Source organism: Oryctolagus cuniculus, chromosome 7, assembly GCF_051225735.1.
Source record: "Oryctolagus cuniculus isolate XC-2025 breed Fujian yellow rabbit chromosome 7, ASM5122573v1, whole genome shotgun sequence".
Taxonomy (NCBI): Eukaryota; Metazoa; Chordata; class Mammalia; order Lagomorpha; family Leporidae; genus Oryctolagus; species Oryctolagus cuniculus.
The window spans coordinates 7,868,249-7,894,416 of NC_142873.1; the positions used below are offsets into that span (position 1 = coordinate 7,868,249).

Sequence of the window (26,168 nt, forward strand, 5' to 3'; positions counted from 1 at the left end):
TAAGTTCGATCATTTAATAATACAATACCAGGGTTGTTTTTTACGGACCAAACTAGTATTATCTTACATTTAAATTAGCATAATACCTGACTGTTTAAGAAAAACATGTATATGTTTTTTTGTTGTTTTAAGGATTAGTATGTAAGTGAATTTTCTTATTTTGAATGTTATATTTTTCTCTTTATTTAAGAGGTTTAGTACTAACTGTTGATGTGTCAGGGATTGGAGAACTGGCCAAAGCGGACTGCCGTCTGTCATCTTAGTACTGGCATCACTCATCATACTCCGTTTACCCAGCTCACAGAGCTTAAGCAATGCTTGGCCCAATGGGGGAGTTGCGGGACTTAATCTTTCCAGTGTGTTGACTAAGAAGAGGAAGAAAACCATATCATCTGCCCTGTTGGCTGTTTCATGGCACATGTGATTGAGGCAGTGCAAACCGAACTAGTGATGTGAAAGCAGGGGCAGGCACTGTGGCTTAGCAGGTAAAACCACCGCTTCCAGTGCCGGCATCCCATATGGGTGCCAGTTCGAGTCCTGGCTGCTCTTCCAATCCAGCTCTCTGCTACGGCCTGGGAAAGCAGTAGCAGATGGCCCAAGTCCTGGGACCCCTGCTCCTGGGTAGGAGACCCAGAACAAGGTCCTGGCTCCTGGCTTCAGATTGGTCCAACTCCACCCATTGTGGCCATTGGAGGAGTGAATCGGCAGATGGAAGTCTGACCTCCCGTGCTCGCTCTCGCGCGCGCGCTCTCTCTCTCTCCCTCTCCCTCTCCTTCTGCCTCTGCCTCTCTCTGTAACTCTGCCTTTCAAGTAAATAAATCTTTAAACAAAAAAGAGAGAAGCAAGGTGGAACCATCATAGGAATTGTTTCTCACCTTTGCCATATTCTTAAAATACATAGAAAATAGCATCAAACTAAAATGAGCTCTTCTGTAAACAGATATATTGGAATTTTCAAGCATCTGAGCCTACCATAAATAAGTCATGTCCCCAAGAAACTTATCACTTTGTTATCACATAATTCACTCTGTCTAGGTATATACTCCTTGCTGAGTTTTGGTAATGCTGCGAATGGGAGGGAAACAGCAAAGGGGTCCTTTGCAAATGTGAAACTACAGGAAGTTACTCACCAGTAGGAAGGATGTGTCCTCCCTGTCCTTTCTTCCCTTCAAGGGGTGATGGCAAGCATAGCAGAGTTACTGACCAAACACCAGTGGTCAGGTAGCGTGATCAATAAGTCTCTTGAGCTGAAAAGCAAATCAAAATGATTAGTTAAGATTAAAAGATACAAATAAATTCATTTCAACAAATAGCTGTGCTTTTATAATGAACTTATGCTAATATAAAGGATAAGATTTATATTTTCATTAAAGGCAAACATTTCTGACCTAATGATTTTGTATTTTAAACATATTGACTCCTTTATTATTCAATGTCCTGTACTTATATAGGTGAGTATAACCATTGCTTTGTAAGAACTATAATGTAGTTTGAAGAAAGGTTCATTGTATGTCTAGATAGAGTGCAGTTTTTAGGTAAATATGAATTGGGTGGTTGTCTGTCTCAGAAAGTTTTTGTTTGTTTTCTGATGTTTTGATAGAATATGGAGGGAGAGATTACAGTGAAGGGATAAAATAAATTAAACTTTATTATAATGACTTGAACAAGTATACCTTTCCTTTCTGTACTTCAAGGATGAAGTAGAGTTAGCTGACGACAGCTGTACTGGGTCTTAAACAGATAGCATTAAAGCATGTGTAAACCCATCTGGTCATGTTTCTCCAGTGTGTTGTGGGGCTGGAGACATACGCCTCAGCACCCGGCTACACTTGCTGACAGTGCTAAGAACCATTTCCACATGGCAACCCTGATATTATTTCTTCTACTGTAGCAGAAATTGGCCTATAGCTGATGTCATGATTCAGTGGGTTAAGCCACCAACTGCGATGCTGGCATCCCATATGAATGCTGGTTCCTATACAGGCTGCTCCGCTTCCAATCCAGCTCCCTGCTAATGCATCTGGGAAAGCAACAGAGATGGCCCAAGTGCTTGGGCCCCTGTACCCAAGTAGAGGACCTGGATGCAGTTCTTGGCTCCTGGTTTTGGCCTGAGTCAGCCCCAGTCATTGTGACCATTGTGGGTGGAAAATCTCTCTGTGTATCTCCCTCTGTCTCTGTATAATTCTGCCTTTCCAATAAATAACCAAATCTTTTTTTTTTAAGTTGCCTGTAGAAGACAGCCAGTATATACCATATTTTTCAAGTTGAATGTCAGGACAAAGGTTTTATTGTTAATCTAAACAATAACTGTCTTTAAATTATTTTTTAAATTTTTATTTATCTGAAAAAGAGATAGAGACAGACAGACAGATGTGACTTTCTGCTTTCCAGGGTGTGCATTAGCAGGAAGCTGGAATTAGAAGAACAGCCAGGACTCCAAGCCCATACACTCTGATATGGGATGTGGGTATCACGAGCAGTGTCTTAACCTCTGCACCAGACAGCTGCCCCAAATAACTGTCTTTTAGAAGTACATCTTGTTAATTGGCTTCTTAATATCATAATCATGAACATCTCTGAACACTTTGGAAATTTTTGATGAAAAAATAGTCTTTTGTGTACTTCATTGCGTTTTGATAATTTTAGAAATTTTGTTCTGTCTTAAAGTTATTTCATAACAAAGTAGTCACTCTAATTCTGAGCCTTTGTAAAGTAATACTTGTACCTTGACATTGAGTTTGGAGTCAGATCAACTCTGGTTGTTAAAATTTCAGGGTTGGGAACTTTTGCCATCTTTAAATCTGAGTAGCTCTGGCATGGGAAGAAAAACACACGTAGGTATGAAAATACAGATCTGTCTCAACAACTTTTTAGACTTCTGAATTTGCACCAATTATTTGTTGGGAGTATTTTTCTCTGAATTTATTAAAACCTCTCTTATGGATTGATTTTTCAATCTGTGCTGTGTTTTGTTTTCTTTACTTTAGAGCTTTATTTGAAAGGCAGAGTGACGGGGAGGGATGGATGGGAGAAAGAGTCAGAGAGATATCAGTCCCAAGATGACCTGCTGGGCCAGGCCTCTTGGAATTTACCAATTGTGTTTATCTTAATATCAGGATTTGAAAGCACCTCAGGTGAATGTCTAAGGAGCTGTAGCATACAAAAATTATACTTCCCTTACCAGTTTTTCCTTTGACATTCTACATATTTAGGCCATAGATTTTTCTGTACCTCTGTTTCTGGGGCGGGGGGAGGAGGGGTGTGTGCGCGCAGTGGATGGATAAATAAATAAATTTATTTATTTACTTGACAGATAGAGTTAAACAGTGAGAGAGAGAGAGAGACAGAAAGGTCTTCCCTCCATTGGTTCACTCCCCAAATGGCTGCCACGGCTGGCGCTGTGCCGATCTGAATCCAGGAGCCAGGTGCTTCTTCCTGGTCTCCCACGCAGGTGCAGGGGCCCAAGCACCTGGGCCACTGCCTTCCCAGGCCACAACAGGCTGGACCAGAAGAGGAGCAGCTGGGACCAGAACCCAGCACCCATATGGAATGCTGGTGCCTCAGGCGGAGGATTAACCAAGTGAGCCATGGCGCTGGCCCCTATTTCTGCCCCTATTTCTGCTTCTAATCAGATCTCTTTATTTACTCTCCTACTGTGAATTTTTGATATAGTTTCCTAAGTGTGGAAGATGCAAGGTTTTTTTTTTTTTTTTTTTTTTTTTCCAATCTTCAAACAAAAAAGTTACTGATATCTGGGGCTGGCATTGTGGCACAGCAGGTTAAGGAACCATCTACAGTACCGGCATCCCATATGAGTACTGATTTGAGTCCCAGTTGCTCCACTTCGAATTCAGCTCCCTGCTAATACACCTGGAAAAGCAGCAGAGGATGGCCCAAGTGCTTGGACCCCTGTACCCATGTAGGAGACCTGGAAGAAGCTCCTGGCTCCTGGCTTCTGGCTTCAACCTGGCCCAGATCTGGTTGTTGCAGACATTTGGAAAGTGAACCAGTGGTTAGAAGATCTCTCCCCTCTCTCTCTCCTTTTCTCTCTCTAACTTATAAATAAATAAATAAAATAAATCTTGCAGAAAAAGTTACTGATAACTGCCTATCCATCCACTGCGCGCACACACCCCTCCTCCCCCCGCCCCAGATTTCTCCTCTGTCATTCCATAGTTCTTTGATGTGACAGGCTGTGATGCTCCTTTCTCCCTTTTTAAGGAATGGTTCTCACAATAGAGGTCTGTTGTTGCCTTGCCAAGTAGTTACTGACTTTATGCTAGCATCTGAAGGTGCCCAGAGTTTGGCTTTTAGACTTACTGGTAGACTAAATGATGTCGTATTTTCAATGTTGCTTTGAAATTATTTGGAAATAATGGATTGCATTGGATTCTTGAAATGAACTTCCCTTTTAGCTTTTCTTTCTTTTCTAAACAATTCATTTTGACTTCTCTGCTAAAACTGAAGCAGAATTAAATTCAGACAGCCTTTTTATGAACACTTATCAATTTATAATTATATTAACTACTCTTATATTCTGTCCTGTCTTTTGCGCTGATCTTCCACTAAAAACAACTGGAGAGTTACTAGTACTATTGATTTCTGTTTCAAATCCTGACTTACATGGTCAGTTTCTTACCATTTCTGCTGTTACCAATCTAGTACAGACTCAAAGTATCTTTTGACTAGACCATTACGTTAGTCTCCTATCCATTCTTAGGACTTCTGGTTTCATCTTCTAAGATATTTTGTTGTTGTTGTTGCTTTTAAGATTTATTTACTTATTTGAAAGTCACAGTTACACAGAGAGGGAAGGAGAGGCAGAGAGTGGTCTTCCATCTGCTGGTTCACTCCTCAATTGGCCACAATGGTTGGAGCTGCACCCATCTGAAGCCAGGAGCCTGGAGCTTCTTCCAGGTCTCCCACATGGGTGCAAGGGACCAAGGACTTGGGCCATCTTTTGTTTTCCCAGGCCATAGCAGAAAGTTGGATTGGAAATAGAGCAGCTGGGACTTGAACTGGTGCCCATATAGGATGCTGGCACTGCAGGCGATGGCTTTACCCGCTATGCCACAGCACTGACCCCACCAATTTAGTTTTAAGGAGTGCTTCGTTGTCTTCCTATTGCCCTAAAATCCCAGGATTCTGTTAAAGCTCTTTTTAATAAAAAAAAACCTGAAAAATAAATGATTATTCAGTATTGTTTATATGACTTACTTTTAAAGAAAAGGAGGGGCATTAACTATTACTTCAGAGGAAACAACCAACCGTATTTATTGCTAATGATGATTCAAGACTAAAAATGAAACTTCCACCTTAAGCTTGATAGCGTCCCAGTTCTTAATGACTTCTCCCGAAGGTCGATGAATGTGATTTTTGGATATTATGTAATGAGTAGTGTCCATATTTGGAAAATCTGCAAAGCTGTATTTAGTATTTTCTAAATGATTAGTGCCATGGAGCAGGTATTTGGCCTCTCAGTTAAGAAACTCCCGTCCCCTATCGGAGGTTCCACATCATTGTGCCAAAGTTCAATACCTGACTCTGTGTCTTGACTCCTGTTTCCTACTAATGCAGACCCTGGGGCCCAGAGGTGATGGCCTGAGTATTTGGGTTCCTACCACACATGTGGGAGACCTATACTGAGTTCCCAGCTCCTGGTTTTGATCTTCACCTGGCCTCAGCCATTATAGGAATCTGGAGAGTGACCCAGTGGATGGGAAGTTTCCTTCTGTTTCTCTCTCTGTTTGTCTCTTCTCTTTCACTTAGCAAAAGAAAGAAGCAGATTTTCAGGTCCTTAGCCCAGACCAAGATAGAAATGTGATTTTGAATGTTACAATTTGAAAAGTTCACTGATGGGTGGTTTCAAATTCTACAGTATACTGATCTTTTTTTTTTTGGGGGGGGGAGGGGGGAGACTTATATCTTTATTTATCTGCAGGGAGATAGATTGATGTTTGCATCCATTTGTTCTTTCCCCAAATGTCTGCAAAAGCTAGGTCTGGGCCATGCTGAAACCAGGATCCAGGAACTCCACACTGGTCTTCCATATGGGTGACTGGGGCCCAAGTACTTTGACCATCTTCCACTGCCTTCCCAAGTGCATTAGCAGGAAGCTGGATCAGAAGTAGGGTAGCTGGGTTTCAAACTGGCACTCCATTCTGGGTTGCCAGCATCACAAGTGGTAGCCCAACCCACTGTGTCACAACACCAGATCCTGTACTTGACTTTTAACAAGCAACTGTTTGTTGTGTTCTGGTACAGTATTAAAGAATATCTATAATTATTTGTAAATACTATTGAAATACTCCTTCTTTCCTAACTATTATCTGTGAATCCAGATTTTCTTCACGTGCATCAAGCAGAACAACAACATAATAAATATAAAACATGTATCAAAATGCAGGTGTCTTCTGTTAAGCTAACCTTTAAAGACATTTGCAAAAATATAAAACAGTGTCAGTCTTCTAACTTATTTTTTGTTTTGGCAAATAACTGTTATTGAAATGTATCATTAACATTTATTTGTGTTAATATCCAGTAGGATTATTATTATTATTAAATGAATGCTTGTTTTTAAAAATCTGTTAGTTTTAATTTTTAAAATGGCAAATGTTGATACAACCCACATAAACTCATGATTTTTAAAAATCGTAGGGAACCTGAGCTCAAAAAATCTGAGACCTGCTGATCTTTGCTTTAATATCCATTTTTAGAGAAGTGCTTTCCAATGAGATCCAAAGAGTTACCACTCAATTTTTAATCTGTTTTAAAAAATTATTTAATTTTTGTAATGGGGCCAGCATTCAATGTCCTTAGTATCCTCATAGGAATCGACAAAGCAAATCTAAAATTGTTTCCAATTTTGCTATTAAGATTCTTCTTTGTGATTCTAAGTTAGTTATCCTTTTCCCTAGTGAATTTTAGATACTAAGTATAATTAGAAGTAAGAAATTGAAGTATGTCACTGGAGCAAAAAATAACGATTTGTAGGATTGGTAAGGCAAAATAGGGCAAAAATCCGAGCTTTTTATCCTGGTCTTATAGTTGTAGTATAGAGGCTTTCCTTATATACTGTTAAACTTTCACTTAATATGGATAATTCAATAAAGCAAATTAAACCTATAGATTATTTTAAAATGTATTGTGTACTTATTTTAAGTAAAATGGCTTTTAAATCTTAATCCAGAAATGCTAAAAAAAAAAAAGAACAAAAACAATCACTTCTCTCTTACTTTCTTCTATGCATTCTTATAAAATTATTTTTAGTGGGCATTAATAGAAAAAATATGAAGCTATAAAACCTTTAAGATAGCTAATCAATCAGTTTAGAATTTTGGTAAATATAGAAATAGCACTTCCTTCTTCACCCTGCTGTTAGCATGGAGAGTGTGGTTAAGGGTCCCACAATGTATGAGGCATTATCAGATTTCACAATGGCTGATGAGAAGCCAGAGCAAAGTTCTAGCTGCACAGAAGGCGAACATTAGACCATGAGACTAAGAAAACTACTCAGGACCACACAGAGAAGAGAATTTAAGTATTCTGAAGTTCAGTGTTGTTGCAGATTTATATTTTGTCAGGTAATCTGGGTTATGCACATGGTCTATCTTCTTGCATTTCTGTAGATCATACAGTTACCCTACAGTGGGCAGTTTAGTTCACCCATGACTAACCTACATAATAAAGTTAGTCATTTGAATGAATACTTGTCTAGGCCACAAAACCACCTTATTTCCACATAAAGTAGGTGCATCCCTTTCTGTTGAAGTTGTCTTGGTATTTGACTCTCAGAATAGACATACATTATGGTAAAAATCTAACCCATTTGTTTGTTCAAATCATATGAAGAAAATTAATTTTGACATGACTTTTAAGCATGGGCAAGAATATCTTATGTTTCTAAAAGGATTAAGAGTTAGCTTCTTCAAACCTTTTTATGATAATTTTGATTATCTACTTGAGAGAGGAGAGATCAGTCTTCCATCTGGTGGTTCACTTCCCAAATGTCTGCATCAGCCCGTGCTGAGCATAGCAGCAGCCAGAAGCCAGGAATTCCATCCAGATCTCCCACATGAGTTCCAGGAGCCCAGGAGCTTGAGCCATCATTTGTTGCCACCTAGGATGCATTAGCAGGAAGCTGGATCAGAAACACAGTAGCCAGGACCCAACCCAGCACTCAGGTATGGGAAGCAGTTTAACCTACTACATAATAATGCCTACCCAGGCTTTGAGAAATCTTGAAATGCAAAAAAAAACCTTAGAACAATTTAAGGTACAGTTGTAATATAAACTAGTTTTAAAAAATATTTGTTTCATTTATTTGAAAGGAAGAGAGAGAGAGATCACTACTTGCTTGCAACAGCTGAGACTGGGATGAAGTCAGGAACCAGGGATTAATCTGGTGTCTCATGTGACTGACAGGGACCCAAGTGCTTGAGCCATTATCTGCTGCTTCACAGGAAGCTGGAATTGGGAATGGAGGCAAGACTTGAACCCAGGCACTCAGATATGGGATGCAGGTGTCCCAAGTGATGTCTTAACCACTACATCAAAACCCTGCCCCAGTTGTAACATAAAGTATTTTAAGATGTTTAGATTACAAGGGGAGAGTCTAAGGTATAGGAGAGATAATAGATGTGAACTAGAGATTCTACAGATGCAGCTGTGGTGCTGTGCAAAGTGCAGAGGAGATAGAAGCAGAAAAACAAGAGGGGGGAAAAGGGAAAAAACAACATTAGGATTAGTATCATTTCTAGCCAAGTCCTAGTAACACTGGTTCTTGGACCTTGGATTATCCTTGGGAGTAGTTGATAAGCTCCCCAAAACAGACAAAGCAACAAGTTTGGATAAACTTACAGAGAATAGGAAATTAAGCCAGAAGGAACAATGAAGATAATATTACACACAGAAAGGGAGTGTAAGAAGAGAGACATGCATCTAGCTGCTCTAGGTGACTTGTTGCTTACTTTCTGCAGAACTCTGGCTATAATTATGTATATTTTGTTTATTATTGCATAAGCAATCTAGGAAATAATTTGCATTTCCCTGAAGTCAATACCAATAATACCTGCCACACTGTAATAAGAGACAAAAAGTCTGCAGAAAGCACGGGTAATAAAAAGACTTCTCTAATAGATAGAATATGCTTAGTTATGATTTACAGCTCTGTTGCTGTCATGGGTGTTTGTTTTCTAATTTCTGCAGTTTGATTTGTTCCTTTAGCATAATAACTAAATAGTAATAAATAATGCATTTAGAATAATCATCACAGTACACTCCTGGGAGGAATCAGTCCTTCATGGCTAAGGAACTTTTCATATATAGTGAACTGTCACAGAAGCCTTATTTAATGAATCTAATGTGTTCTGATAGTTACATACCAAGGTTTACAGCAGCCCAAGTGAATAATACATAAGAAAAAAATTTGGTATTTTAAGGAAATGAGACTTTGGGGAATTGTTGAGACATTTTTTAGTGTTGGCACTCCCACCCTGTCTTTAAGATCTCCCTGTTTTTAAGATCTTACTGGCCCCTAGTGGTAACATGATAATATAGTTTAAACCTTTCCAATTCTCGAGAGTTTAAAGCTATTTTGAAGGCATAGTTTGCCAATAATTTTACTCTCTCAGTTCTGGGTCAACAGTATTTTCAAAATAGACATGTAACGTCCACTTCTTTCTAAAGACAGATAGCTGTCTCCAGTGTTCCTGTCTGCATCACCTTTTTCTTTTGAATACTGTTGATTTAGCCCAGCAGCAACCTTCCATTATTTCAGTGTTTATTCACCAGTGACTCCTATGTCACGTTTGACATCCAGAGCGATTGAGCCTCTGCAGATTGTCCTTGTTCTGTTCATAACAATTTTAATAGTCTCGAGAAAAAATTTCAGTTCACCATGGAAATTCAAGTTAAGGTTTAGCTGTTTTGTTTTTTTTTTTTGAAGAGTCTTAGATTTGAAGTACTGATTTACGAAGCCTAATAGTTTTCCACTTTTGTTTTCCTCTTGTGCTCCATAGATGTTAAAGGACCACCTACCCACCGCCTGTCTTGCGGTCAGTCCCCCTACACTGAGACAACAACATGGCAGCGGAAGTATTGCATCCTTACCGACAGCCAGTTGGTGTTGCTCAACAAGGAGAAGGAGGTAAGATGGATCTTATTGAAGAAGGCTACTTCCTTTTATGAGCAAATTCCTGAAATTATCTACGTCTGTTTGCATTTTGATAAGCTATGTTATCAAAAGAGGCTTTATGCATTCTGAACTGGGTAAGTCTAATAGCTATAATATGCTATTGCCATGAAAGAATGAGCTCCACAAGATAGGGCTGGATTTTCACTAAGGAAAATGACAAGAGAGATTTAAAATCAAGTTGAGAAATGTGGAATGAGAATTGATTGCATTCTGTAGACCTAACCCTGCAAACGCGCTGGAGGGGCTTTTGAAATTGTTATCAGTCTCACTCCTAACAAAAACAAATGGCATACTCAGTGGATTAACTGATAGAGGTTTAATAAAGGGACAACTTCGAAATCATAGCATGGTGAGACGGGAGCTAGCAAGCAACTAGCAACGACAGAAAGCAGTTATCACCCCGAATCTGCAGGGCAAGGGAAGGAAGCAATATTTCTGGCCCCGTAGTACTGTTGTCGCCTGAGAGGGCTGCAAGGCTGTTGCTGTGGTTCTACACAAGTGAGCACACCCTCTACCATGATACAGATGGCCAGCAAGGCGGGAGTAAGAAGGAATAAACACCCAAACTTGTTTTCCTTCCTGCTAATTTCTTGCCAATGTCTCTGGCTTGAAGGCAGGAAAGAATTCTTTTGGCAAGTTCTAGAGAGGTCAGCTTCCTGAAAAACATATCAAGGGAGAGAAGGGCAGGGAGTGTGGTCTGTCTGAAAAGGCACATAGAGTATAACAAGCATAGAATCCAGTTCTAGGGACAATTTCGATTCCTCTGAACTAGACAGTTGTGTTTATCACACCCTATTACTGCTTTGCTCCTCAGAGTTTACAGTGCACATGTTTGCCCACTTATGAATCACTCACTTGTTTATTGGTGTCTAATTAGATAGTTGATACCATTCCGGTTTGATAGAGCTAGAGAAACATTGCCAACATCTATCTCAGGGGGGGAAAATGAGTATGATCTTGACAAGGAACATTGATAACAGAGGGGAGTAGGGGAGGAGAAGAAAAGATCTGATTCAACAAAGGAGAAATATTAATTGCCACAAATTTCAGTAACTAGGAAGATAGTAGAATATGCATTCAGTAAGTGTGTTCAGGAAAAGCAGGCAAGAGTGACGTTTCTGAATTCTCACTGTGAATCTCCACCTCCCTCTTCTCTTGCTCCTCCTTCCCTGTCCTGCTCTTTTTTATTCCTTCTCTTATTCCGCATTTCTTTAATATGGTAAAGAGAATTATAATGAAGCATTTTCAGTTTCTTCTTAGATTGTAGTAGGCAGTGCTTACTTAAGAGGTCTACCTGTTAGGCCTCCATGAAGAAGTTCCTTATTCTTTTGCTTTAGCCTTTGATAAATATTCCTGAGTTTGTTATTATCTGCCTACCCAAGGCCCTTTTCAAGTATTCTAATAGTAATTTACTTTTATTAAAATAATTTAATAATGATCAGCCTTTTCCAGGATGGTCTCAGATGTGTAGCTCTCTGGGTATTAAATATAACATAATTAAAATTGGTAGAGTAAATGAGTATTAATATAGATAATGTCTCATTACCCAGTTTGAATAAATACATAAATCAAAATGCTCATTTTCAACCAACCTACTCTGTGAGCAATCTTTTACTAGCACTATTTATAAAGAATGATATAACCACATCATTTGCCATCTTTTTACCATTACCTACGTTTTACTGGGTTTAGTACCATTGGAAATGAAATAGACTGAGGATAGATAGCATATGATCAACAGCATGTCTTATCCAGAACCCAGATACAATCCATTGATTAAATAGTTCTGGTTAACCAAGTAACCAAGGCCTAGGCCCCCTTTTGTTCCATAAAACTAACTGTCCATAGTATATTTTTTTTAAGATTTATTTTATTTAATGTATCTGAGATAGAATTAGAGAGAGAGGTAGAGACAGAGAGAGAGGTCTTCCATCTGCTGGTTCACTCCCCAGATGGCCACAACAGCTGGAGCTGTGTGGATCCGAAGCCAGGAGCCAGGAGCTTCCTCTGGGTCTCCCATGTGGGTGCAGGAGCCCAAGGACTTGGGCCATCTTCTACTGCTCTCCCAGGCCATGGCAGAGAGCTGGATTGGAAGAGGAGCAGCCAGGACCAGAACTGGCGCCCATATGGGATGTTGGCGCTTCAGGCCAGGGCTTTAACCTGCTGTGCCACAGTGCCGGCCCAAATAGTAAATTTCTAAAACAATCTCTTATGGACTTAAATGCTTTATCCCCGTTTGTGCCAGTCATCATGAGTAGTCCTAGATACCTGGAGCCCTCTGCTCTTCCCAGGGCTCTAGGTTACCCCCTTCTCTGACCCTGTTTTCTACCTTCTGAGTCCCTTTCCTGTATCTGCTGCAGGTCAACAAGTCAGCTGTTTCTTTGAGCTCTTTTGTGGCAGACTCCTGGGGTCATTCCTGAGGACACCATCTTCCAGAAGTCCTGCAGAGGGAGGGCTGGCGGGGACGGACATCTTCTCCTTTCATGCCTCCTGGTGATGAGTTTCCCTGAAATGCTCCAACTGAATCTCAAGTTTCAGTTACATTCCAGCCCCCCCATGCCATTCCATCACTGCTCCTCATTTTTGGTTGATTTTGTCTCTCAGGTCATTATCATGATCTCCAAGGCCACTCTAATCTGAAAGTTTTGTGATTCTAGTGTCCACAGAGATGATCCACTCAGCACATTGACTCTCAGTTCTTTGAACTCGTGTCCTGCTGGAATCTGCTCCTTTAACCACCTTATCACTGCAGTTCCTTCATATTCTCAATTGTGTGTATCTTACCCTCTGACCACCACCTCCCATCTTTCCAGTTCATCCCCTATTCCAATAATCCGCAACCCTTCTGGGACTGTTGATCCTATCAATATTTTTGTTTCTCATACTTCTAATCTCCATCCTGAATTCTATGGTCAGTCATTCTTTTTTCTCCCTCCCCCCTCCCCCCGCCCTCCCCCCTCCCTTCCAAGGCAGAGAGACAGAGGGCATGTGTTTATCTACTGCTTCACTCCCCAAATGCCTACAGTGGCCAGGACAGGGTCAGGCCAAAGCTGGGACCCAGGACCCAGTCTAGGTCTCCCATATGGGTAGTGGGAACCCAGCTACTTGTGCCGTCACCACTGCCTCCCAGAGTCTGCACTAGCAGGAAGCTGGCGTCAGGAAATGGAGCTTGCAGGCCTCCTGAATGCTGTCTTCACGACTGTGTCAAGTGCCCATCTTAGTCATTCTAATCGCTCTCCTGCGTGCTGTCTCCTTGTCCTTCTCTTGCCTCATCGTACTCAGCAAAATGATAGCTTCGCTAAATCCTCCTTCTCATCGACTCTGCACTGCACATGTGCAGCTTAGTGTTTCTAGGCAAAATCATGCAATCCTGCTGATTTGTTCTTAAAAAAAAAAAAAAAAAAAAAAAAAAAAAGGACCAAACAGGTGTATTTCTGTTGGGATATCTGATATAGAGAATAGAGTGGTACAGATGGGTAGTATGAATAACAGAAAATAAAATATATTTTATTTGAAATAAACAAAAACCTTTAACTTAGTGGGTTACTTGAAAACAAACTCTTGCCTGATTGTATTTCCAGGCAAAAACAAAGCTGAAGCACAAACACCCTTCTTTTTTCACATGTATTTGGAAACAAGTAGGAAGACTACTTGGTTTCTTAAAAAACTGACCTCCCTTAAGGCCTGGTCTAGATGCATAAATAATGTAAGTGAATCCACCATATCCAGTTGTCATATCATTGTTACCTATGAGTTCCAAGATCACATACGTACCTGCAAATATACCTGGGAAGGGACACTATATCCTGGTTACGTTTGAGTTCTTGGCAGACAGGACTGAGGAAAAGTAATCTGAAACAAGTATTGTATCCTATTTACAAGAAATCATTAGTATTCCCTTAAATAACAAGTTACAATAGAAAGATACTGCCTGAAAGTTAGCCTTTTCACTTTGGTTCATTTTTCATATTTGTGATTTACGTTGTTCATTTGCTTGTAGCACAATCCTGCCACAAAGTATTTAAAGTGCAAGATAACTATTATTTCTTCAGAATCTGCATTTTTCAAGTTTTATACTCTATTATATTCACAGTGGGTCATCATTTCTTGACTTTTTTTCTTTTTTTTCAAAGATGTATTTATTTTATTTGAAAGGCAGAATTACACAGAGAGAGGGAGACACACACACACAGAGAGAGAAAGAGATTGATTTTTTAAGGTTTTTATTTAATGAATCCAAATTTCATATGTACAGCTTTTAGGAATATAGTGTTTCTTCCCCCATTCCTGTCCTCCCACACCTACTCCTATCCCACCTCCTACTCCCTCTCCCATTCCAGTTTTCATTAAGATTTATTTTTAATTCACTTTGTATATAGAAGACCAACTCCATACTAAGTAGAGATTTCCACTGTTTGCAACCACACAGTCACAGAAGTATAAAGTACTGTTTGAAGACAGGTTTTACTGTTAATTCTCAGATCTTCATCCACTGGTGCAGTGGCCAGGGCTGTGCCAGGGTGAAGCCAGGACCAGGAGCTTCTTCCAGGTCTTCCATGTGCATGCAGGGGCTGAAGGACTACAGCTTTCCCAGGTGCATTAGCAGGAGCTGGATCACAAGTGTAGCAGCCGAGACTTGAACCGGTACCCATATGAGATGCAGCACTGCAGGCTATGGCTTAATCTGCTGTGCCACAGTGCCAGCCCCACTGACTGGTCTTTAAACTAATGGCTGCAAAGTCCATGTGAGCCCTTAATGCTGGTTGGCAATCACAGTCCAGTTCGGTTACTGTCGTACTATCCTGGATTAGAATTTCTCAGTCTATCTGTGGGGAAACTTCAGTCCACATCCTATTTCATCCTGATCAATAAAATAAAGTAAATTGTTAAGAAAAAATGATATTTTATTTATTGACTCATTTTAACAATATATTTTTAATTTTATTTGAAAGACAAAGATAGCAGGGGGAGGGAAAGACTGGGGAAGAGGCAGACATAAAGAGGGAGACAGACAGAGAGATATTCCATCTACTTGTTCACATCCCACATTCCCACAACTGCCAGAACTTGGCCAGGATGAAGGCAGGAGCCTGGAACTCCGTCCAGGTTCCCATGTGAGTGGCAGGGACCCACGTACTCCAGCCAGTACTAGGAAGTACATTAGCAGGAAGCAGAGAAAACAGGACTCGAACCAGGCACTCTAACACAGGATGCGGGTGTCCCAGCTAGGACTCACTGCTACATCAGATGCCCGTCTCCAAAAATGAATTTTAAAGAACAGGAAACTATAAGCCTGTGTTTTTCTTAGATTTCACAGAAATGAAATGGCAATTCAGTAGCCATACTCAGCATAAATTGTAACATAAGAAAAGAAGGAATAGGGCTATGCACTGAGCCAAATCCACTCATCTCTCCAGTCGTGCCACTTCTGTTTCCGTGCTGTTTTATCATAGACTGGTAACAGGCGATATGCAGAACAGCACAGGATTTTGAAGCACCGTGATAGCACAGTCCAAAATGATTTTTACAATGATTTTTTTCACATCCTCTCTCTCCTCCAACCTCTCATCCTTCCTTTGTTATTGTCACTTAGTACTGATTGCTTTGCTTATTGCATCACTTAGAAATTTGAAGCCCCCTGAAGAGAACTTCTGCACACTCCATTACTATGTAAGCACACTAGCAAGTGTTTCCTTGTGCCTTTATATCTCTTTTCTTTCTTTAAAACAGAGATTTCTTTAAGAGAAACAAAAAGATTTATTTATTTGAAAAGCAGAATTACAGAGAGGGAGAGACAGAGAGGTCTTCCATCCACTGGTTCACTTCCCAAATGGCTGCAGTGGACAGGGCTGGACCAGACCAAAACCAGGAGCCAAGAGCTTCTTCTAGATCTCCCACGTGGGTGGCAGAGGCCCAGGGACTTGGGCCATCTGCTTTCTCAGGCACATTAGCAGGACCTTAGTTGTGTGGCCTTTCACTCTGCTTGGGACATTCTTCCCCAAGATATTTGCATGGCTCAGTTTCTTACCTCCTTCTACTCTTTGCCTACATATCACCTACTTTGTAGGGCCAACTCCTATTAACATTTTCCCCCAGAAACCTTTTATTTAATGTATACAAACTTCATGCATTTCATAAATACAACTTTAGGAAAATAATGATTCTTCCTACCATACCTGCCCCCCCCCCTTCTTCTTCCTCCCTCTCTTATTCTCATTTTTTTTTACTAAATCTATTTTCAATTAACTTCATACACAGAAGATTAACTCTAAGTAAAAAGTTCATTCAACAAATAGTATGAAAAAAAAAAAAAAACTGTTCCTCAACAGTTTTTTTATTTCTCTTTTGGTTTCTTTTGTGATCCACTGTTCAGTCTCCATGTCTTTGCATATGTTCTAGAGATTCTTGAGTTGTTGATTCCCAGTTTCATCCCATTGTGGTCAGAGAAGATGCATGATATGGTAGCCTGTGGTCTACCTTAGAGAAAGTGCCATGCACTGGTAAGAAGAACATGTATTCTGCAACTGTAGGATGAAAAGTTCTGTAGATAACCGTTAGGTCCATTTGCTCTATAGTGTCAATTAACTGTTATTCCCTTGTTGCTTTTCCATCTGGTTGACTGGTCCATCGCTGAAAGTGGGGTATTGAAGTTCCCCCATTACTATTATGTGGAGTCTTTGTATCCCTTTAGATCAACTAACACTTCTTTCAAATAGCCAAGTGCCCTGTAATTAGGTGTCTATACATTTATTATAGTCACATCTTCCTGTTGAATTGATCCCTTAATCATTACATAATGCCCTTCTTTGTCTCTTTTAACAGTTTTTGTGTTAAAAGTCTAGTTTGTCTGATATTAGGATGGCTACACCATCTCTTTTTTGGTTTCTGTTGGCAGAATGTCTTTTCCATCCTTCCATGTTCAGTCTGCATGTATCTTTGTTGGTGAGATGTGTTTTTTGCAGGCAACAAATTAATGGGTTTTGTTTTTTAATCCATTCAGCCATTCTGTATCTTTTAACTGGAGAGTTGAGTCTATTTACATTTAAGGTGACTAATGATAAGTAGCGACTTGGCACTGCTGTTTTTCCATAAATATTTCTATTTTTTACTTTGGATTTCCTTTGTATTTTTACTTGGAGATTTTCTCCCTTCACCAACTTTCGTAGGGATGACCATGTTTCTGTGTTTCTGTATGTAACACATCCTTAAGTATCTTTTCTAAGTCTGAATGAGCAGTGACAGATTCTTTCAATTTCTGTTTGTTATGGAAGGTCTTTATTTCACTTTCATTCATAAATGAGAGCTTTGCAGGGTAAAGTGTTCTAGGTTGACAGTTTTTTTGTTTTTTGTTTTTTTTTCCTCTTAAGACTTGGAATATATCTCACCATTTTTTCCTAGCCTGTAGGGTTTCTGATGAGAAGTCAGCTGTGTCTGATTGGAGATCCTCTGAAAGTAATCTGGCATTTCTCTCGTGCGCAGTTTGGACTCTTTATGTTTTACTGTGGAGAGTTTGACTATAATGTTTTGTGGTGAGGATCTTTTCTTGTCATGTCTGTTAGCAGTTCTGTCTGCTTCCTGTACTTGGATGTCACTTTCTCCAAATTAGGGAAGTTTTCTGTAATTATTTCACTAAAAAGGCTTTCTAATCCATTCTCTCCTTCTATGCCTTCAGGAATTCCTAAGACCTGTATGTTGGGTTGTTTGATAGCATCCATAAATCTCCAACACTGTTTAGTTTTCTGATTTCTTGTTTTTGATCTGACTTTAAAATTTCCAGAGATTTGTCTTCTAATTTGGATATTCTTTCTTCTGCCTCACCAATTCTGTTGTTAAGAATTTCTACCACATTTTTTATTTGATCTGTTGAATTCTTCATTTCCAGTGTTTCATTTTGATTTCTCTTTAAAAATTTCAATTTTTATGGAAGAAATTTTTTATTCATGTCATGTGGATTTCTTTAATTCGTAGATTTGCTTCTGATTACTTCTTCTCTCTTTTTTTTTTTTTTTTTTTTTTTTTTTGATAGGCAGAGTTAGACAGTGAGAGAGAGAGAGAGAAAGGTCTTCCTTCCTTTGGTTCACCCCCCAAATGGTTGCTGTGGCTGGTGCGCTGCGCCTATCTGAAGCCAGGAGCCAGGCACTTCCTCCTGGTCTCCCATGCGGGTACAGGGCCCAAGCACTTGGGCCATCCTCCACTACTTTCCCGGGCCACAGCAGAGAGCTGGACTGGAAGAGGAGCAACTGAGACAGAACTGGCGCCCCAACTGGGACTAGAACCTGGGGTGCTGGTGCCACAGGCGGAGGATTAGCCAAGTGAGCCGCAGCACTGGCCACTTCTGATTACTTCTAAAGTAATCCTACAATCAATTTTTGAATTCCATTTCCAGCCATTCTTTAATCTCTTCATCTTCACTTTCTAGTATTGAAATGTTGTTGTGTTCCTTTGGGGACATTGTATTTTCTTCCTTATTCTTGTTTCTTGAATTGCTACATTTATTTTTAGGCATTTATATAGAGATACTTGGTTTATTTTCCCCTGTAATGGCTTTTATCTTTGGACTATGTCTCTGTGGCTGAGTGCAGTGTCTGCTCTTTCAGTGAGTACCCTGAAACGTGTGCTGGGTATGGCCAGGGATCTCTGTTCAGTGCTCCAGGGTGAGGGGAGTGTCCAATATGACACCCACATTGGACATGGTAAATCACTCTCTCTCTTTTTTTCTTTTTTAATTAGAGGGGAGGTTTAATGTGCTCTGTTGGTGTAGTCTCATGCCCACCTCTTCTCTTTTGAGGAGACCAGTGCCTGGTCACTAGCCCCAGTGGGTATCATGTTCATTCGCACTGCCATAAGAACCACACAAAGGATCTGTGCAATTCTCAGTGTCAACAAGGATCCCACATTTCCCTCACCAGGGAATAGGAGCCCTGAGTGTGTGGAGCTACCCACAGCAAAGACCCAGCCACACCCTGTGCCCCCACATGCAGCCACAGTATTTTCACAGTCCCAGCACATAGTCCAAGCACCCTGCACCTGTCAGGTCTCCCAACAGACCCAGGTGTCTCCTCTCAGCTGGGTGCTGAGCGCAGGGAGACAAGCCGGCACAGCTGTTACATATGTTCAAATGCACCTGCCCCTCTCTCTCAGTTACAGGATGCTGGTCCTGGGTGGTCAGGGAGAGAGAATTGTGTTCCCTTTTTTTTCCCACTAGGTCGGCAGGTATACTGTCCCTCACAGGTTCCGAGCCGTACTCACACCAGGCCTGTCCTGCAGCTTTATTGCCAGTGGCTTGGGCCACTGTAGTCTGGTCTCGCCTCACTCTCCAAAGCTGGTGCTGAGACTCTCGGCTGCTCTGGTCCTGAGTTGTGCACATCCACACCCTGCATGTATCCCTCTAATTTGCATGGAGTTTCCTCTGCTGCTTTCTCCCTAACTCTCGCCTGAGATTTTACTCTCTCCATGGTTTTTAACTATCTTCCCAGATTAGAGCAGTAAGCCCCTCCCTGTTCCTCCATCTCGCTTTCTTCCCGCATTAACATTTTAAATTGGATCTCCTTCTCTATCTAGAACTTCTGATCTAATTACCTTGCTTTATTTTGTTTTCTGGAATATTTTATAGCATGTGATATAATTTATTCTGTTTATTTTCTTTCCTCCTTTATAGGAATGTACGCTTTGGAGCAGGAATTTTGTCTATTTTATTCAATGAGGTATTTCTCAGTACTTATCATAGTTGCTGAGACATCATAAATTGTTGCTAAATGAATTATATACTTTGATTCCTGAATATCCATTTCCTTATATAAGTTTGAAAGGAGAGTTCTTCCATCTTTTGCTTCTAGCATATCTATCCTGAATGTGAGATATAATTCTCTTTTTTTTTTTTGCAAAAATTAGATAATAAATTGAGGAGGAATACAGTCTAAAGGTGCTTTTCTACAGTTGAATATGTAATTCCATCTTAATGTATTGAGGTTTTTTTTGTTTTTTTTTTTGTTTTTTTGTTTTTGTTTTTTTGACAGGCATAATGGACAGTGAGAGACAGAGAGAAAGGTCTTCCTTTTGCCGTTGGTTCACCCTCCAATGGCTGTCGCAGCTGGTGCGCTGCGGCCGGCGCACCGCGCTGATCCGATGGCAGGAGCTAGGTACTTATCCTGGTCTCCCATGGGGTGCAGGGCCCAAGTACTTGGGCCATCCTCCACTGCACTCCCTGGCCGCAGCAGAGAGCTGGCCTAGAAGAGGGGCAACTGGGACAGAATCCGGCGCCCCGACCGGGACTAGAACCCGGTGTGCTGGTGCCACAAGGCAGAGGATTAGCCTAGTGAGCCGTGGCGCCGGCCTGTATTGAGCTCTTACTATGTGTATAGTATTGTGCTTGCAAATATATGGTTTAGTTAGGGCATATTGAAGTAAAATAAAAGTTATGACTATTTGGAGCTAGATAGAGGTAGTAATTGCACAATATTGTGAGTGTACTAAATGCTACTAAGTTATTTACTTTATGTGTGTCTCAGGTCCTCTTCCAATGGGAGGCCATACATGATGGTCCAAATACTTGGGTTGGTGCTACCCATGGGGGAGATCTGGATTGAGTTCTGGGCTCCTGACTTGAGCCTGTCCCAGTCCTGGCTGTTCCAGGCATTTGGAGAGTGAGCCAGTGGATGGAAGATCTCTCTCTATTTCTGTCTCTGTTTCTTTCTTTATTTCTCTGTTTTCCAAGTTGATTAAATAAATAAAAATCACTAAAATTAAAATAGTTAATTGTGAATTTTGCCTCAAAAATCATTTTAACTTATAATATAACCACTAGGGAAATTATTTTTTTTAAAGATTTTATTTATTCATTTGCGAGGTAGAGTTACAGACAATGAGAGAGAAAGCAGAGAGAAAGGTCTTCCATCTGCTGATTCACTTCCCAGACGGCCACAACAGCCAGAGCTGTGCCAATCCAAAGCCAGGAGCTTCTTCCAGGTCTCCCACATGGGTGCAGAGGCCCAAGGACTTGGGCCATCTTTCACTGCTTTCCCAGGCCATAGCAGAGAGCTGGATAGGAAGTGGAGCAGTGGACTCTAACTGGCATCCATATGGGATGCTGGTGCCGCAGGTAGAGGATTAACCTACTGTGCCACAGCACCAGCCCCACAAGGGAAATATTAACTGAGGTATTGCCTGGGGCAGGTTATGGTGTGAAGTGGAGAAGGTTAAAAACAGGTTTTAAAGAGAAATTTTTGCTCGGGCCCTGTGTTCTTCTTCTGTTCACCATGTGGAACAAAAAGAATATCCATGTGTATATAAGGATACAACAGTCAGAAAATACACCACTTTGGTAAACTGCAGAATGTTCAGAGTCCTTGAAATATAGTTTGCTAGTGAAAAAATGATAATTGGCAACAAAAAAACCCAAAGAGATAATAAAAAACCTCGAAGTCCAAGTGAGGAATTTGGACTGTATTTGAGAAATGATAGGAATCATGGAGAAGCATTTAATAGGACAGTGAGGTCATCAGAACTGCTTCCTAGGAATGTTAACTGTGCTGATGATGTGGAAAATTGAGTGAAAGGAATTGGAAGCAAAAATCAGTAAGGAACCATGCGGGGATGCCAACAAAATAGTTTATACACAATGCTTAGTGCTCCAGTTAATAACTTGCAAATATTTTCTCTTATTCTTTCAGATGTACCTTCACTCTATTGATTGTTTCCTTTGTATACATAAGTTTTTTAGTTTGATATAATCTCATTTTTCTAGTTTTGCTTTTGTTGCCTGTGCTTTTAAGATCTTGTCCAAAAAGTTATCACTTGCACCAATGAAATGTTTCCCCTACATTTGCTTCTACCAGTTTCATTGTCTCAGGTCTTAGATATAGGTCTTCGGCCCATCTTGAGTTGCTTTTTGAATATGATTAGAGGTAAGGTTCTATTTTTATTCTTCTACATATATGTCCATGTTTACCACCACCAGTTATTGAAGAGACTATCCTTTCTCCAATGTATGTTCTGCACATTTTTGTTAAAAATCAGCTAGCTGTATGTATGTGGATTAATTTCTCGGCTCTCTGTTCTGTTCCATTGATCTATGTGTTAGCTTTTATGCCAGTACCATGCCGGCTTAATTACTTTGTAGTATGTTTTTAAAATCAGATATTTTGATGCCTCCAGCTTCACTTTGTTTTGCTCAGGATCACTTTGTCTGTTTTGGGTCTTTTGTGATTCCATATGAATTTCAGAATTTTTTTTTTTAATTCACATGGTTGTGTTCTACCACAACTATACTGGAAAATTGAATCAAGTCCCTAGGAAAAGAAAAAGTGAAGCTGTACTACTACTTGGATGGTAAATTTAATATCCTATAAATTCATTACACGAAAAGACTGGAAGTCTGTTTTTTTATAGAAGGATCAGAATCCACTGTCAGTCTTCTACCTTTGTAAAGGTTTAATTCTAAAGGAATTTAATTCTTGTCCTTTGAATTTTGCATTGAATGATTTGGAATTCCTTGAAATGAGGAGTTTAAGACATTTCCTACTAAAATTATCTAAAAAGGCTGTTTTAAACTCTAATCAACTAATCATGGGGGTGTTTACTGCTGTGCTAAAAAGATCAATTAGGAGGATTCTGAAAGGATTTAAACTGAATCCTTAGCCAGGCACTGCTGGGGTGTGGGAGGATTATATTAGTCTAGTATCACTCATGTATTAAATCAGTGTGTGGGATCTTTTAATACTCTCTTAACTCTGCATGTTTCTTGTCAGATTGGGGAAAAGTCTGTTTGGGGGAGGTACATGCGAAGAGTGTTAAATACAACAATTACCAATTTGGGAAGGTAGCAAAAGAGTAGATCTGGGCTGAGTGCTGGAGCGAAGTTTACCAGGGGTGTCACCTTGAGAAATGACTCATGTTTAGTAAATTGCTTCATGCAAATTGTGCCAAAAGACATTGCTTATGTGTTGTGAAATATGCTTCCCTGACTAAGTGCCAGGAAAGGCTCCAACTGCTTTGGCATTAAACCGGTTCAAAGAGGGTACAGGAGGCCATTTGAGTTCCATTTTTGCTTGCAAAAGATAAGACCAAGTAAACTAGAGATTAAGGAGTTGGGGGAAATGGTAGAGAAGACAAACAGAAATCCCTCTGAGTTGCAGCCAGAATAAAAATACAAAAGAAAGCTGAGTTTGTGAGTTCTGTCTTGACAACAACAAACCATCAGGACAGGGTAAATTTGGTATCAGTCCTCTTTGTGCAAATTCTGCTTTCTGTGTTTGACATGTTGAAGACTGAGTGCTAGTGTACAGGCAGGAGGTCGTCATAATACAATTTTAAAATATTTTCACCTATTTTTCTTGCTTTCAGAAGGTGGTTTACAGTCAGATATATTGATGAAAGTAGCAGTTAGGTTTTGTGCAAACAGCTAAAATTTAACTGTTATTTATCCTGAGGTAAACCACCCATGGCACATTTCATTCAGAATCACTTTGAAGCTATTCGATAGATGTAGACTATAATGTGCCTATTCATTATGATGAGAGTTAAAAACAGTAAGACACAGTTCTTTCCTCTTCTCTTCACCGTAACAAGTTTAGTGGTAGGAATAAGACAATTTCAAAGTGACATTTGACAAATAGCCCAAGTAAACTGTATACGTAAGAGAAAGAAATCCATTTATTCTGAAGAACCTTAATCTAACTCAGTATATCTTTAAGATACTGCTGACAATGGGAAAGTACTGAAGGAAGCTTACTAAGAAAAGGATTTGATCGGAATTATGTGTTATGAATGTTAACCCATAGGACACAGTGGAAGGCGGCAATGCCAGTTGGGAGACTATCATTACTCAGATCTGAACATTTAAAGTGGCTTCCCAGGACTCCTGACTCGTGCACGGCTTGGGATTCAGGCCCTGCCAATGTGGTCCTCATACAGTTGGATGTTCTGTCTCAATGCTCGCCCTAAAAGGCTCTCAATTGACCCTACTCCCTATTCCAAAATAAAACAATAACATCTTGTGCTTATCAACCTAGAGGATAATGTTTGTGTTTTCTCCTTTGCCTAAAATGGCCTCTGTCAGATATTCATTCATTTGTGAACTGGAATTGTTTTCAGGCTCGGGGTTTGTCTGGTAAGGCATAAGCTCCATGGAATGAGTTACATAAATGAATAATTAAAATTCAACACAATCAGCATAGTGACAGAGAAAGTCATGTTGTTGGAGGAACCTAAGGATGTGCACCGTAATCTTCCCTTAGGGAAGTGGTAAGGGGGAAAGAGTTCTATAGAGAATTCCTGTTTTGTACCTTAGGATGAATAGGAGTTTACCTGGCAGGCATACAATGGAAAAGAAAGTAAGGGGAAAAACATTTCCAGATGAGAACAAACTAAGCGGTGACAGTGAATTGCAAAATCCAGGATATATTAGGAAAATACCAGCAATTTGGTGTTAAACTGTGAAATCCGATGTTGACTACAAAGATGGTGGCTAGATAGTATAAAACCTGGTATATTATGTTAGGGAGCTTGCACTTTGGTAGCTTTAAAAGTGTCTCTTAGAGGCCAGCGTTGTGGTATAGCAGGTAAAGCCGCTGCCTGTGATACATGATCGAGTCCTGGCTGCTCTGCTTCCTATCCAGCTCAATGATAATGTCCCTGGGAACTCAGCAGAAGATGACCCAAGTGCTTGGGTCCCTACACCCATGTGGGAGACCTGGAGGAGGCTCCTGGCTCCTGGCCCTTCCCCACCCATGGTGGCCATTTGAGGAGTGAGCCAGAAGATGAAGGATTTCTCTCTGTCTCTCTGTAACTCTGCCTTTTAAATAAATAAAAGAGGGAGAGACAGATTGAGAGATTTTCCATCTGCTGGTTCACTCCCCAGATGGGGCCAGCGTTGTGGCATAGTGGAAAAAACTGCTGTCTACAACCCCGATATCCAAGATGGGCACTAGTTTGTGTTCTGGCTGCTCCACTTGCATTCCAGCTCTCTACTGATAGCCTGGGAGAAGCAGGGGAAGATTGCCTAAGTGTTTGGCTCCTGCACCCACGTGGGAGACCCAGAAGAAGCTCCTTGTTCATTTTAGCATCCCTTAGGAAGATAAATAGCTGAGATGAGATTTCTGATGCTAGTTGATAGAATATTGATTTTCTATATTGATGGTTTAATCTGTGTGGTTTCAGTTTGAAATGGAAATTAATTTCCATATGATTCTTTTAAAAATGAAAGGCAGTTTTGCATAAAATATATGGATGTGTTTGACCAGGAGCCAGATTCCTAATTCAACTGTTGTGAATACATCTCAGGCATTTGGGTCATTCGCCCCTTACTGTTTTCCACTTTCCTCTTCTAAGAAGCAATGACGTTAAAGTGCTTAATGTTTGTTCTTTTGTATTGAGAGAAGACTCTCAAGTCCAGTACAAGCTGCCAAGGAAGTAAAAAAAAAAGTTTTTCTCATGTCATGGAACATGGAAAACATGTATTATTTTGTGAGCAGTGCAGGGTAAACAAGTAAATGTGAGCTGGTAAACTAAATCAGCACAATCAGGATGGAGAAAATTGCTCTTCCAAAACTGATTTTTTTTTCCCCCTCAGCTGCCTAAGATTTGTGAACTCCAATTTGAAAGTACTTGAAATGTGATCTATTCAATTTTAAAGAAGATCCATAAATTTAAAAATACTTCAGCTTAGAAGCGATCTATACATGTACAATCTATTACATGTACTGTTCTTAAGAAATGCAAATTTAGGAGAAAAGCCAACACAGTGTTCCTTTATATCCTGAGTCAGGGAGGAAAAAAAAAAAAACCCTAATGTTTAACAGCAATATTTTAAATAAAACCTTTGATTATATTTTAAGTTTCAAGAGTAAAGAGTTGAAATCTTCATTAAAACTATGAGAAAATAATTTTGAGTCAATTTTAGGCCCAAATAAGAAGTTTGATATATTTTAGTTATCCTTTCCTTATATTTTGTAGAGACAAAGTATGTGATATTCGA

At 40.1% G+C, this 26,168-nt stretch overlaps 1 protein-coding gene across 8 annotated transcripts in view; it reads left to right on the plus strand.

Moving 5' to 3' along the window:
- RASAL2 (RAS protein activator like 2) overlaps positions 1–26,168 on the plus strand; it is a 416,913-nt gene that overhangs the window by 162,828 nt on the left and 227,917 nt on the right. For all 8 annotated transcript variants that reach the window (XM_051856990.3, XM_051856991.3, XM_089336816.1 and 5 more), the window contains exon 2: positions 10,020–10,147. In XM_051856990.3, coding sequence (XP_051712950.2) covers positions 10,020–10,147 — 128 coding nt within the window. The remainder of the gene's footprint in view (positions 1–10,019; positions 10,148–26,168) is intronic.